The following is a 13,018-nucleotide window of genomic DNA, read 5'->3' as shown; positions in this document are numbered from 1 at the left end:
ACAGTACTCGAGGTGGGACCTCACCAGTGCCGAGTACGGGAGCAGGATGACTTCCCTAGTCCTGCTCTCCACACCATTCCTGATCCAAGCCAGGATGCCATTGTCCTTCTTGGCCGCCTGGGCACACTGCTGGCTCATATTCAGCCGTCTGTCCATCAGCACACCAAGGTCCCTTTCTGTCAGGCAGCTTTCCAGCCACTCCTCCCCAAGCCTGTAGGGTTGCCTGGGGTTGTTGTGAACAAAGTGCAGGACCCGACACTTGGCCCTGTTGAAACTCATACAGTTTGCCTTGGCCCATCGATGCAGTCTATCCAGGTCCCTCTGTAAATCCTGTCTACCCTCCAGGAGATCAACACTCCCTCCCAACTTGGTGTCATCTGCAAACTTTCTGAGGGTGCACTCAATCCCTTCATCAAGATCACTGATAAAGATGTTGAATAGGAGCGGCCCCAGTACCAAGCCCTGAGGGACACCACTCTGACTGGCTACCAACTGGATTTAACTCCATTGACTGCAACTCTCTGGGCCTGGCCATCCACCCAGTGTTTCACCCAGCAGAGCGTACGCCCATTCAAACCATGGGCAGCCAGCTTCTCCACAAGGATGTTGTGGGGGACCGTGTCAAAGGCCTCACTGAAGTCCAGGTAGACCACATTGACAGCCTTACCTTCATCCACTAAGCAGGATGTCACTAAGTGTGAGTAACAAATCACATTTAACAGTTGCAAGTGATAAGAAACATGCATTGCAAATAAAAGACTGAAAGACAGCAATAAATTAGCATTTCATGAATATCATTCTGAGAAGATTACCACTGTGGAGGGAAGAACTGAATTCCTTTTCCTAGTTCATTTTAACACAGAAAATATAATTATTAGAACTTGGAAAGACATATAAAAATCATCTAGTTAGAGAGGATATGACTGCCTCTCCACATTGATTACTTAGGCATTGAGTCCGTGAAACCTCCAATGGTTTCTCCAAATATTAATTATTTGATATTTCTGTTCACAAAATCAAGTTTATGCTGTTGCCAACAAAGAACATCTGGTGTTCAGAGTATGCAACAGGGCACTTAATCAAGTGAAGGAGAGTGTACCTCCTCTGATAAATCACAGAAACACAGACTTGCAGGGGTTGGAAGGGACCTCAAGAGGTCATCAAGTCTAACCTCCCTGCTAAAGCAGGTACCCTACAAGAGGTTGCACAGGTAGGCGTACAGACAAGTCTTGAATATGTCCATAGAAGGAGACTCCACAACCCTTACCACAAAAACGTTCTTCTGCATATTAGTATGGAACTTCCTATGTTCAAGTTTTAGGCCATTACTCCTTGTCCTATTCCTACACACCAATGAGAAGAGCCTGGCCTCATCCATTTGCCTCCCATCGCCCTTTAGATATTTATAAACACTGATCAGATCCCCTCTGTCTTCTTTTCCCCAGGCTGAACAGACAGAGATTACTCAGCCTTTGCTCCTGTGGGAGATGCTCCAGGCCCCTAATCATCTTTGCGTCCTTCTGCTGGACTCTTTCTAGGAGATCCCTGTCTTTTTCAAACTGCAGAGCCCAGAACTGGACACAGTACTCCAGATGTGGCCTCACCAGAGCAGAGAAGAGGGGGAGGATCACCTCGCTTATCCTGCTGGCCACACTGTTTTTAATGCACCCCAGAATACCAGTGACCTTCTGTCACGGTATCTCACAGTATCACGGCCTCCTCCATACTCCATCAGCTCTGCATTTAGAAATTATACCTCAGATACGGCTTGAAAAACCTTTTAGTAAAGCAGCTGACGGACAGCTGAAGGAAAACTTAGATGGGATCATTCAAGAAAATTCTAATCTTATCTTTGCGCTTCATTGTGCTCTTGGAAAGGTACATTCTTGTACTTTAAGTCTGATCTGGATGTGTCTGTATGTCCTAACTGCTCTCACGATAAGGATGCCTGTCTTTCTGGGAAGGTAAGACAGGTCTACTAGCCACATACTAGGAATGTCTCAGTGCACAAAGAGGCAAGAGGCAAGAGAAAGGTATGCTTTTTTGGACAAGTGCATCAAAATTGACTCCCAAAGAATGTGACTGGCTGGGTTGATTAGTTGCATGAAATCTGGTGTAGGCACTGATGGCGCTCTGCAGTCTGAATATTTACAGGGAGCGAAGTCTCCTTCTTCCAAACACACATACAGGAGTGGCTAATGAGCATTTCTTCATTTCCCCATCTCAGAGTGCAGACAGAGATTTAAGCTGGTGTGCTAATTCATGTGTTCATCAAATTTTGCAGCAAGCACTAGGGACTGAGTTCAATTTTTCTCCCTTACATAACTCATGATAACTTCATGGGAGTATGTCAGACTGCAAGAAATTCCCCATAGCTGCAGTGTTAATGGGGAGTCTGGATAGGAATTGGTTTTTTTTGAAGGCTAAACTTGACTGAGTGCTTGGGAAGGTGAGTTAGTGTAATTTGAGATATCCTGGAAGAGCTTAGGGCAGATTTTCCTTCTGTTTTACCTCCCTTCTGTGCCTGTTTCAGATCAGCTGAACAATAGTTCCACACACGCAGCTGCAGGTATGAAAGAGAGATGGCTTTTCTTCATTTTTGTTTCCCCTAATAATCATACTCGTTTGCACAGATTGGTTAAATAACCAAACAATTCTGTTGTTCCCTTTTACACTTCAAGCTTCTATTTTCTTCATGACAGTTCTTCTGAGATCATTGAGATGGAAGAATTAAGGAACTGTTTTCTTTGCCTGGACAGACCTAACACAGTGCTCTGGGTTTTTTTTTGTCATGGTTTATACATGACTTGGAATTCACACCCAACCTTGAGAATATTCTCAACCAAAGTGCAGTCATTAGAAGCTGTTCATATTCTCTTTGCTGAGAATAAGTAATATAAACTATATATTTATAGTATATATATATTTATATAAATATAAATGTTTAAACTGAACATTTTTTTCCTACTTTGAGACCCCAAATCTTTGTCCCATTTGTCTTTTTTTCCCCATGTTTTCCTTTTTATTCTTCACTCCTACTTTCCATATTTTATAATTATTGACATCCTAAGATGCTGTTATCACTTCTCCCCTCTGCCCTGACCACTTAAAAAAAAAAAAAAAAAAAAAAAAAAAAGGAAATTTGCACTTAAAAGAGAAAACAAACTTTGATTCTACATGCCACTTTATTCAAAATTTCTTTTTACAGTGGATCCAAAGGGACAGGAGTTACTATTGGATGCATAACAGGGGTGTTTGCCTCTCCGCCTTTGCATAAAAATGGGAAAAACATTTCTGTAGGTTCTCCTCCAAGACTTATAGGGATTTTTTCCACGGTGGTCATCTGATGAGCTTCATAAAAGTTGATTTGTTCTTCCTCCAAGTCCAGAAGCACACCAATCACTGAGTAATTCATTTCCTTCTTCTCAAGCCTGATGTCTCCCTTGATAGAGAAAATCTTTCCCCGAGATCTGTGCAGAGCCCAGTAGTCCTCCCCAGCAAGTGTCCCTTGCTCCTCTTGTTTCTCTTTCTGCCTCATGATGCCCAGCACCCAGTCCTGCTGCTGGCTCACTTCTACTTCCCAGTAGTGTTTCCCAGCTGAAAACCCTTCCTTTGCCACCAGGACAGGGACTGCAGAGGGGCTGCTGAGGCCAGTATGTTCACATGCATTGTCCTCAACATCTGAAGCCCCTGGCAGTTGGAGCTGGAGGAGTCGGCATTCAGGATTCAGAGTAATGGGAACTGGAGGGGAAAATGAGAATGATTCAATGAACAGAGTGCTTCAGGGACCTTTATCTTCAGGGGTAGATGGGTTGAAGCATTTGCAGATATGAGCAGTCCTGGCTTGATTTGGCAAAGAATTGAATCATTTCCCCCAAACAGGGCAAGCAACAATCACATAGATACCAACAGAACCTTGGAGCTGTCATAGCCGTGTTGTCTCTCTTGCAGGCAATTCCAGGTGATTCTCTCCCTCCCCGTACACTTTACTATTAAATAATCCAATAGCCACATCCAAGCCTCATTCCCTTTTAACCAAGCCGGGTGAAGGCTTACTCCTATGATTCCAGCTCAGCTGTTCAATTTCTAAGATCACAGCATTGTCATTTCATGGTAACTTGGACAGAGAAATGCATCATTTTTGCACACTCCTTTCTTTCAGTTTTACCTGCATGGCTCCGGGCTTCCCAGAAATCTGTAGAAGGGAAAGAGACGATAGGGTTTTATTATTCCATCAGGCAGTTACATATTTCTGAAAGTAACAATCTGTAAAAATCACTCCTGTACAATTCTTGTCCACTCTGATTCTCTATCAGCTTTTGGCTCTGCTCCTCTTAACTCATCAGTTCTTCCCTCTTATTAGTATTTTTAATGACTTACCCAGCTCAGCTTTCAGTTTACCTGCAAGGAAAAGATATTTCAGTCAATAACACTCGCTTCTTTTTATATTTTCATTACAGTTTTACAAAGCAGGACAACTCTAAAGCATGGAATAGGAATGAATTCTGGAAGTTGTTGTGAGGAACATTTTTATTCATGCTGTTTAAATACCAGCATCAGTGCTCCAAGGGGACAGACACAGAGCTTGTCCTCCGTACTTCATCAGCTCTGCATTTACAAATTATTCCTCAGATATGGCTTGAAAAACCTTTTAGTAAAGCAGCTGAGGGACATCTGAAGGACAAGTTAGATGGGATCATTCAAGAAAATTCTAATCTTATCTTTGCGCTTCATTGTGCTCTCGGAAAGGTACATTCTTGTACTTCAAGTCTGATCTGGATGTGTCTGTATGTCCTAACTGCTCTCGTGATAAGGATGCCTGTCTTTCTGGGAAGGTAAGACAGGTCTGGGTCATAATTAGAAGGGTTCTTCTACTTTGTGCTGAGTGGTCAGGTCATTTCTGTAGGCGTTCTGGAAGCAGTTGAACCCAAAACAAGCTCGCTAATAGGCTCTGGATTTTCATACAATACTGGAATACATTTCTCAGAAGAGAGAAAGCCAAAGGTATATCAAAACAAAGCTGTTTCTGCCTAAAAGCCTAGTGGTGGGAGCCTTTCATAAAGAGTGATTTGGGCTAGATTTCTTGTCTGCCACTTCAACAGAAGAGGCTGGAACTGACCCACAGCGGTGAAGAGTGCTCCAGTTACTTCTTTTTCATGAGCTTTCTGGAGCACATTCAAGTCAGAGGGTTGTTCTAGCTGACTGGGAGAAACTGTTGTCTATCTTGCAGCACTCCCTGCTAACAAAACCTTGGCATGTCATCCCAATGCAGTTTATAATTGGAATGTGATCAATTTGACTGAAGCAGCTCTAAATATTTTTCATGACAAATGGTCAGTGAAATGGTTCAGAGGCCAAATAAAAGGCTCACTGTCTCCTCAGCCTGTGAAGACAGGTGCAAAAAGATGAAATTAGTTGAAAAACAAGTGTGGGTTGTATGGAGATCAGTTTATATATGTCTTATGAGGGCTGTTCTGAATGTAATGTCTCCTATTTTATTCTGTTTGCCCACAATGTCAGAGGCAGATGTCGGTGGGATGGCAATAGAGGTTGAACCTTCTTGCCAATATCACATTACATTTTGTTGCCCTGTGACAGATGGCAGCAAAGGGACACACTGACAAATTGGCATCTGACATGGAAGTGTGTATGAAGCAAAGATGTGTAATTGAATTCCTCCATGAAGAACTAATTGCACCCTATTGACATTCATTGTCACTCACTGAATGTTTATGGAGACCAAACAGTGGATGTGATCACAATGAGGTGGTGGGTGTTGCGTTTCAGCAGTGGCAGCAGCTACAGTGGGTAACCTCCACTGGTACAGATCTTCTGTATAAAATCCATTAGAAATCAATGGTATCTAAATCTTTGTTGTGAAGTTAGCTATGGAAAACTTGTGGCCAAGAAAAGACAGTCTAGGCTTACCATACAGTAAAGAAGCAGGACAGCAACCCTGGTGAGATACGTTTTGATGAAAAGAACAGAACCTTGTAGGTGGATGGATGTTTCACCGTATTTGTTTAATTTCACAATCAGGGATGGCATAAACAAACTCACCTGAAGACTTGTATTATTATTTCTAAGCTTGACAGGATTGTAAGTTTTATGTAAAAATATATTGTCTTACCAAAGTAGTGTCTGAGTTTGGATTTTTCTGAAAAATAAGAACATAAATGAGTGATAAGAAAAGTCAAGGGAAAAAAAAAAGAAAAGAAAAAACAAGAAGAAGCATTTGTGAGAAATACATTATAGTTACATGCCTGTTCATTCCTTCTGAGAACAAGCAGAGCGTTCCCTCCAGTTGGAGGTAGAGAGGTAAATATCATCAATCTGTTCACCATCTAATCATCTCTACTAGCGTGTCCAAGAAGTCATTTAAATTAAAACCAGGCTAATTAAATAAAGCAGTTTATTTGATTTTGTCTAAAGTGCATCCATCATCAGTTACGTAAGAAAATGAGATGTACCTCTTCGATTGGTGGCTTTCTCTTGCTCTAATCAGTTCAGCACATAGAATGAAAGAAAAAACAAAACATAAATGGGGTAGTTACTGGATATAAACTGGATGTTTAAAATTGCTAAGTGGACTATTAGACTTTATATGCATGGACTTTCCATAAAGCTTCACTGTTAAACCTGTGTAAATATTTTGAAAAAAAAAAAAACACTCTCTGTTAGGCTGTTTTACAACTAAGCACACATGCACACACGCACACACACAAAATCTGCAGGGCTTAGTCTTTCCTTTTTATCTCACATTAAAGTAACCCAATTCAGCTGAATCTCGTGTTCACGTTAAGGAGTGCTATCAAGACTAGTAATCACAACAAAACCAACCAAGAAACAAAAAAAAATCAGAAAATTCCCCAAATGGTCACAACTTCAGTATAAAAGCACAATATGTAATGAACAACAAAAACGTCTTACCCAACATTGACTTCAGTTGTTCATTTTCTAGAATAGACAATACACAGACACCAATGAATCTTCTGTGACAGAATAGTTCAAAAATAAAAATATGCAAACAGCAAAACCATATAGCATGTGTACCCTTGGAGCTTGGCTACTTTCATTGTACTGTCAACTGCTTTAAGTAGGCGTAAATCCAGAGGAAACCCAGTAATGCAACCCATGAATGAATCACAATATTTTAACTGTTTTATATATAGGCAACTGATTAAGCTCGAGCAAGGTGGAAAGACAACTTATTTGTACTGCTGGTAGATGGAACATCTCCCTATGAGCACAGGCTGAGAGAGGTGGAGCTGCATAGCCTGGAGAACAGAAGACTCCAGGGAGAGCTGAGAGTGGCCTGTCAATATCTAAAGGGGGCTATGAAAATGAAGGAGACAGACTCTTTAGCAGGGTCTGCTGTGATAGGACAAGGAAAAATCATTTCAAACCAGAAGAGCAGAAGAGAGATATTTAGATTAGATATAGGGAAGAAGTTTTTTACAATAAGGTTGGTGAGGCAGTGGAACAACTTAGCATCATTTCAAATGCAAAGAGATTTTACCTTCTTCCATCTTTGTCTTCAATTTTACTAAAAAAAAAAAAGAATATTGGATCATCATGTTAGCTATTCTTGTAAACACCACCACTTATCCTACAACAGTGAACTTTATGTGTGAGTGGAAATAAATGGTGTTAAAACCTAAATTTAATTTAACCTAGTATATTTTCCAAGGCTCCTTATTAGTCATACTTTTCCAAACCAAAAGGTATCTCATTTCTAATAGAGTTCACACACACACACAAAAGGGAAAATGTATGAGGAGCTGCTGAAGTCACTTGGTTTGTTTAGACTAGAGAAGAGGAGCCTGAGGGAAGACCTCATCCCTATCTAATTATTTCTCTTTTAAAGAATCTGAGTAATGCTTCTTAATTAACTCTTGTATGATTAGACAGGAAGTTTGAATACAAGTGGTAGAAAATGTCATTCCACATACAGTAATGGCTAGAGCTAATGAAAGCAGGAAACAGACTGTTTATAAACTACAGGTTAAAAAACTCATGCAGGATATTGTTACACTGTGTAGTACAAAACTAAAGTGAGAAACTTCAAGACATTTGGCTATAACTAGGATTGCTAAATAGTCCATAAATATTTCTTTTATTTAAATGTAAATAACCCATACACTCTACAAAGTGTCATACTCTTCATCTTCATCATCTCTTACCTGAATTAACTGCTTTCTTGTGGTTACCTGGTTAACAACAAAACAAGCAAAAAAGAACAAGATGACTTTTGTAGAGTAATACTGAGAGTGATCATTTCTCTGATTTGTCTCTAGTGTAATGGGTAACTCTCTGGAGTTATGACCCTAATGAATACAGGGAGGGTCTTAGACATCTAGTTTAGCTCACAGAGCTACTCTTGTCAGACCTAAAGTTGTCTGAGGTAAGGACATGCAATTTGTCTTACTGCTTGTCCAGCCTACGTACTTGCCCACACTTCTTTTGTTGATCCATTTCCTGAATTCAGCCATGAAATAATCACTGGTTGTTTTGATTGTAAGCTTTTGTTACAGTCATCGATTTCAGGATGAACTGTTAACGATATTTCTATACATTAATTGAAAGAATATATGAAGCAATACTTACTTTTCAGCTTAAAAAATACAGTGCAAATTAGGATAGTGATAACACATAAAATTACCAGGTGGACAACCAGCCATTTTGAAATGGAGGGAAAGAAAATATCTGTAAAAATAAACAAAAGGTGTTGTATTATATTAATGAGTTAAATAAAAAGACAATTGTAACTCAGGATGTAGTCAAGGAGATGGGGAATTTGTATTTTTCTTTAATTTTCCTAGTAATATTGCTCAAGAAGAGATCAAGTACACAGGCAGCAGTAAATCAGGAAGATTCTTTCTGTGGATACCAGGTTTGTAAGGTCAAAACAGATGTCTGAGATATGGAGAAAGGTTTGCATAGTTCATAAATCTTAAGGAAGGGAGCAGTACTCTCTCTTCTTTTTTCCCCACAAGTGTGTCGCATTTCCTACTAAACTGACTATAAAGCAGGTGATGGAAAGAAGGAAGAAGTCATCAATGCTGAGCAAGAGAGAAACATTCACTCTTAATATATTTGACAAAAGGAATATCTGACTCGTGCTGCAGAGTACGGTGCATAAGCCTGGAAGAGCAATAGGATTTAAGACATTTCCCACTTTTTTTTACTCTTATTGTCTCTTTCCAAGTTTCTCCACATTCAATTTTTTTGGGATTTCTCCATGCCATCCTGAAAGGGAGTTTACTCGCACACTTCTTCGAGAGCACTACCCTTCACCCTGGTTCCCATTCCCGACAGCACATTGGCTTTGTTGTAGCAAATTTCTTTTTGGGGTACAGCCCTGTGAGGCTTGCTTGAAACTACCTAAAGCCTGTCTACCCAATAAACAGAGATGTGTGAAGTGCTACAGAGCACAGGAAAACATAACATGGTCCACCTTATAATGATTAAACAGTAAGGTACATATTAAAAAGAGTAAAGGTAAAAAACTGGAATGAAAATATGTGTGAGATATTGAAACTATCACATTAACTCTGAACACTTTCTTTTTTTTTTTGTTTTCAGCTATGCTCTGTGAATCCCATCTGTGCACATCTTACTAAATGGTCTGGTAATGGTTTAGATAATAAAATACTGTAGAATGTTCAGCCATAACTAAGGAAGTATTTCATTTTCAAATGAAGTTTACAGTTGGATTTTTAATTCGTATTAATCCAGCTCCAAACATTGACTTCTCTAAATCTGAACCAGGGAGCACGCCACATCTTGTTACTATCTGACCCTTTTTTTGAAGAAGAAAATGATTCATTGGATACCACCAGAGACTGTGAAGGAAACTAGAAATAAAGGTAGTAGAAGATTGCAGCCCTCGTGACCTTTCCTCCAACAGTGGTTCTGGGACTACACTTTTTGGGTCAGCTCATGATGTAAAAATGGGACCCATACCATTTTTCCTCTCTTTTTAATCTGACTCTGCTTACTCACCTGAAATCAGGACTCGGGACTCACTCATCGTCTTTAGCAGATTGTTAACTATCCTGCAGGAAACTTCCATGTCAGATCCTGGTATGAGGTTCATGGAGCTTCGGATATTGTATAGGCCTGAAGGTGTCATCATCTCTTTTGTGGTTGACAGTTCCTTCCTGATCTGTCCTTGGCTATCCAACCAAATCACCTCAGGTTTAGGAAACCAACCATCTGCATGGCAGGTGAGGCCAATGCTCTGTTTCTTGGGACTCCTCAGGAAAATGGAAGGCACACCACCTTCAGCTAAGGAGAAAACATAATTATTCTCCATTTCAATCACTACTGGTAATGAGAAATTTTCTGGGTTTTAAGGGTATCATAAGATTTCAACACTTTATATTCATATATATTATATATTCTTATATATTGCATTGTTTATTATATATATGTGTATAGAACTATGGAAGTACATGGAAAGACTTCTCTCTTTCTTCTCTGACTGAGACTTGGAACCTGAAGTTATTTTCTTCATTGTCAGCAATTCAATGTCTTTAAGATTTAGAGTAAAGAATGACTTAATAGAGATTATAATATACAGGGCTGTCTGGGGACTGCTGGACCCGAATGATGTTGCCAGTGGAATTTCCCAGTATTTGGTGAAAAATATAAAAACCTCATAAAATTAAGATAGTCAGTGAATTACAGGGAGCCTGTGAACAACTACTGCCATCTGTCCATGCGAACAGAGCATATTAGAGTCTCAGGTTAGTTATTTCAAGTAAAATTCATACTGACATTGTGAAAAAATCAAACGAAAATCATTTTGTTTATATTCACAAGCTCGGATGACTAAATTATAATGTTACATAGATGTTAAACCTTTACTTCATCTGGAATTAACTGTGAAGACATCTTCAGAAGAATCTGGCTGTAATACAGGAAGCCACTATGCTTATTTAAGAGAAATTTGATCCAATGTAGCAGAGAAAGAACAGGAAAATTGTGCCCAATTCTAAGCCAACCACACTAATTAAACATATCTGTGAAGGTGGTATCTATTAATACACCGAAATAGAAATAGGAGCATTGTCCACTGCGTTGTTTTCCTGCTATGGACAAACAGAAAGGGAAGCAGTGAGATATTCGGATGAAACCAATTGATTGTACCATTCCCAATTGATATAACCATAGAGAGAGACTGGACAGCAGATTCAGTGATGGCTGACTGCAGAGTAGAAACCTAAATTTAGCTGAATAATATCTGAGTTTTCTAAACTTTCTGTCTAGGCTTCTGTTGAACTTGAAGGGAGATTGTACTCCCAGGTCACATAAAGATGCATGTGTTTGGTACCCAAACATAGGTATCTCAAGATGAATCATTCCTCATATAATCTGATATAGACATTCACTTACAGAAAGCTAACACAAATCAAACATTCTTCCATGAAGACAGTTTATCAATCAAATTATGTTAAAATTACATTTCCCTCTGTCAGTGATAGATATACATGTTTCTGTACATCTCCATCTTTGAGGGAATGGCCACTGACCTGCTACTTGCAGTTCAATCAACATGTCATGGTACTCATTGTTGAAAGAGACCACACAAGTATATAATCCTTTGTCAGAACTCCTGATGTTCTTCAAGTGCAGAGACATGTTTCCAGCTTTAAATTCACTGTGGAAGAGCTCTGTTCTGCCTTGGTATCTCTCATCTTGCTTTTCCTTTTTATTTTCTCCATTGTATGCGCTCACTGTTATTTTTTGGGACTGTCCATTAAATATCCACTGGACAGAGAATATCTCAGGAATGTTCTCTGCTGCCATGTAACAAGGCAGAATGACCCCTTCTCCAATGACTCCAGTGATGGAACTACTAGGAGGATAGCTAATAAATTGTCCTGTGAAGAGATAAAATGCCAGCTGTTTTCATTTGTCCATATCACATTTTACTTGGCAGTACATCAGACAATGAACTGAACTAGTATCATTATCAACAGGAGAGAAATCCAGAAGAAAAGTAGAACATAGCATGGCAGAGTGCTTAGATGTGCTTAATGGCCATTCGTCAATTTTTTGAAGATGATCTTAAGAAAGTTCATGGCCACTAAGTGATGGTAATTGAGAAATCATGGAAAAAAAGATGAAAACTGAGAAAACCGTTAAAGGTCCAACATAGGATGCAGAATCTATAAAACAGAAAAATAAAGGTGAGATTCAGTTTTTCAGACCACCTAGTATCATTTAGAAAGTGATAGTGTATGCTTCTGATCTGCCACTTCCATGTCATCATTTAATTGAATTCTTTGTCAGTGGAGTTCTATCTAATGGTTCAATTCATTCTACAGTCAACAGTGAGTCCATTCATTGGATGCAGTAGATTTTCTTGAACACCCTTACTTCATGACCTGAGATATGAGGACTGGTAGAAGTGACTCATGATACATGTTGGGTGTGTGGAAAAACACAGAACACTGACTGAATGGGTGACTAGCCCAGAGAAAGATCTTGTGTTAGCTTGGGAACACAATAAAACTGCCTCAGCCTGCACATTAGTATGTAGCTAGAAGAAACTTGATTGTGAGAAACTGTTTTGTAGCTGTAACAAAGAATCCTTGTTTCTGTAAATCGTAGAAGCATAGAATTGCTCAGATTGGAAAAGACCTACAAGATCACCGTGTCCAACCTCAACCTAACCATACTACCCTAACTCTAACAACCCACCACTAAATCCTGTCCCTGAGCACTACATCAAAACGGTTTTTAAACACATTCAGGGATCGTGACTCAACAGCCTCCCTGGGGAGCCTATTATAGTGCTTTCTGTAAAGAAGTTTGTCCTGATATCCAACCTAAACCTCCTCTGGTGCAACTTGAGGCCATTTCCCCCTATCCTGTCACCTGTCACCAGTGAGAAGAGACCAACCCCGCTCTCGCTGCAATCACCTTTCAGGTATTCGAAGAGATCAATAAGGTCTCCCCTCAGCCTCCTCTTCCCCAGACTAAACAATCCCAGTTCCTTCAGTCGCTC

General features: G+C 39.8%; 1 protein-coding gene across 1 annotated transcript in view; it reads right to left on the bottom strand.

Annotated features, from left to right (window-relative positions):
• Positions 1–3,202: 3,202 nt before the first annotated feature.
• The window catches only part of LOC110390979 (CD276 antigen homolog), a 14,661-nt gene continuing 4,845 nt past the window's right edge, over positions 3,203–13,018 (bottom strand). The window contains exons 2-12 of the mRNA XM_021382612.1: positions 11,538–11,888; positions 10,006–10,290; positions 8,608–8,706; positions 8,184–8,210; positions 7,520–7,546; positions 6,931–6,957; positions 6,471–6,497; positions 6,131–6,157; positions 4,381–4,401; positions 4,169–4,195; positions 3,203–3,741 (exon numbers count right to left, since the gene is read on the bottom strand). Coding sequence (XP_021238287.1) covers positions 3,203–3,741; positions 4,169–4,195; positions 4,381–4,401; positions 6,131–6,157; positions 6,471–6,497; positions 6,931–6,957; positions 7,520–7,546; positions 8,184–8,210; positions 8,608–8,706; positions 10,006–10,290; positions 11,538–11,888 — 1,457 coding nt within the window. The remainder of the gene's footprint in view (positions 3,742–4,168; positions 4,196–4,380; positions 4,402–6,130; positions 6,158–6,470; positions 6,498–6,930; positions 6,958–7,519; positions 7,547–8,183; positions 8,211–8,607; positions 8,707–10,005; positions 10,291–11,537; positions 11,889–13,018) is intronic.

Source organism: Numida meleagris, unplaced genomic scaffold, assembly GCF_002078875.1.
Source record: "Numida meleagris isolate 19003 breed g44 Domestic line unplaced genomic scaffold, NumMel1.0 unplaced_Scaffold261, whole genome shotgun sequence".
In the NCBI taxonomy this organism is placed as follows: Eukaryota; Metazoa; Chordata; class Aves; order Galliformes; family Numididae; genus Numida; species Numida meleagris.
The sequence above is the reverse complement of the archived record's forward strand: the minus strand, read 5'-3'. Positions and strand labels throughout refer to the sequence as shown.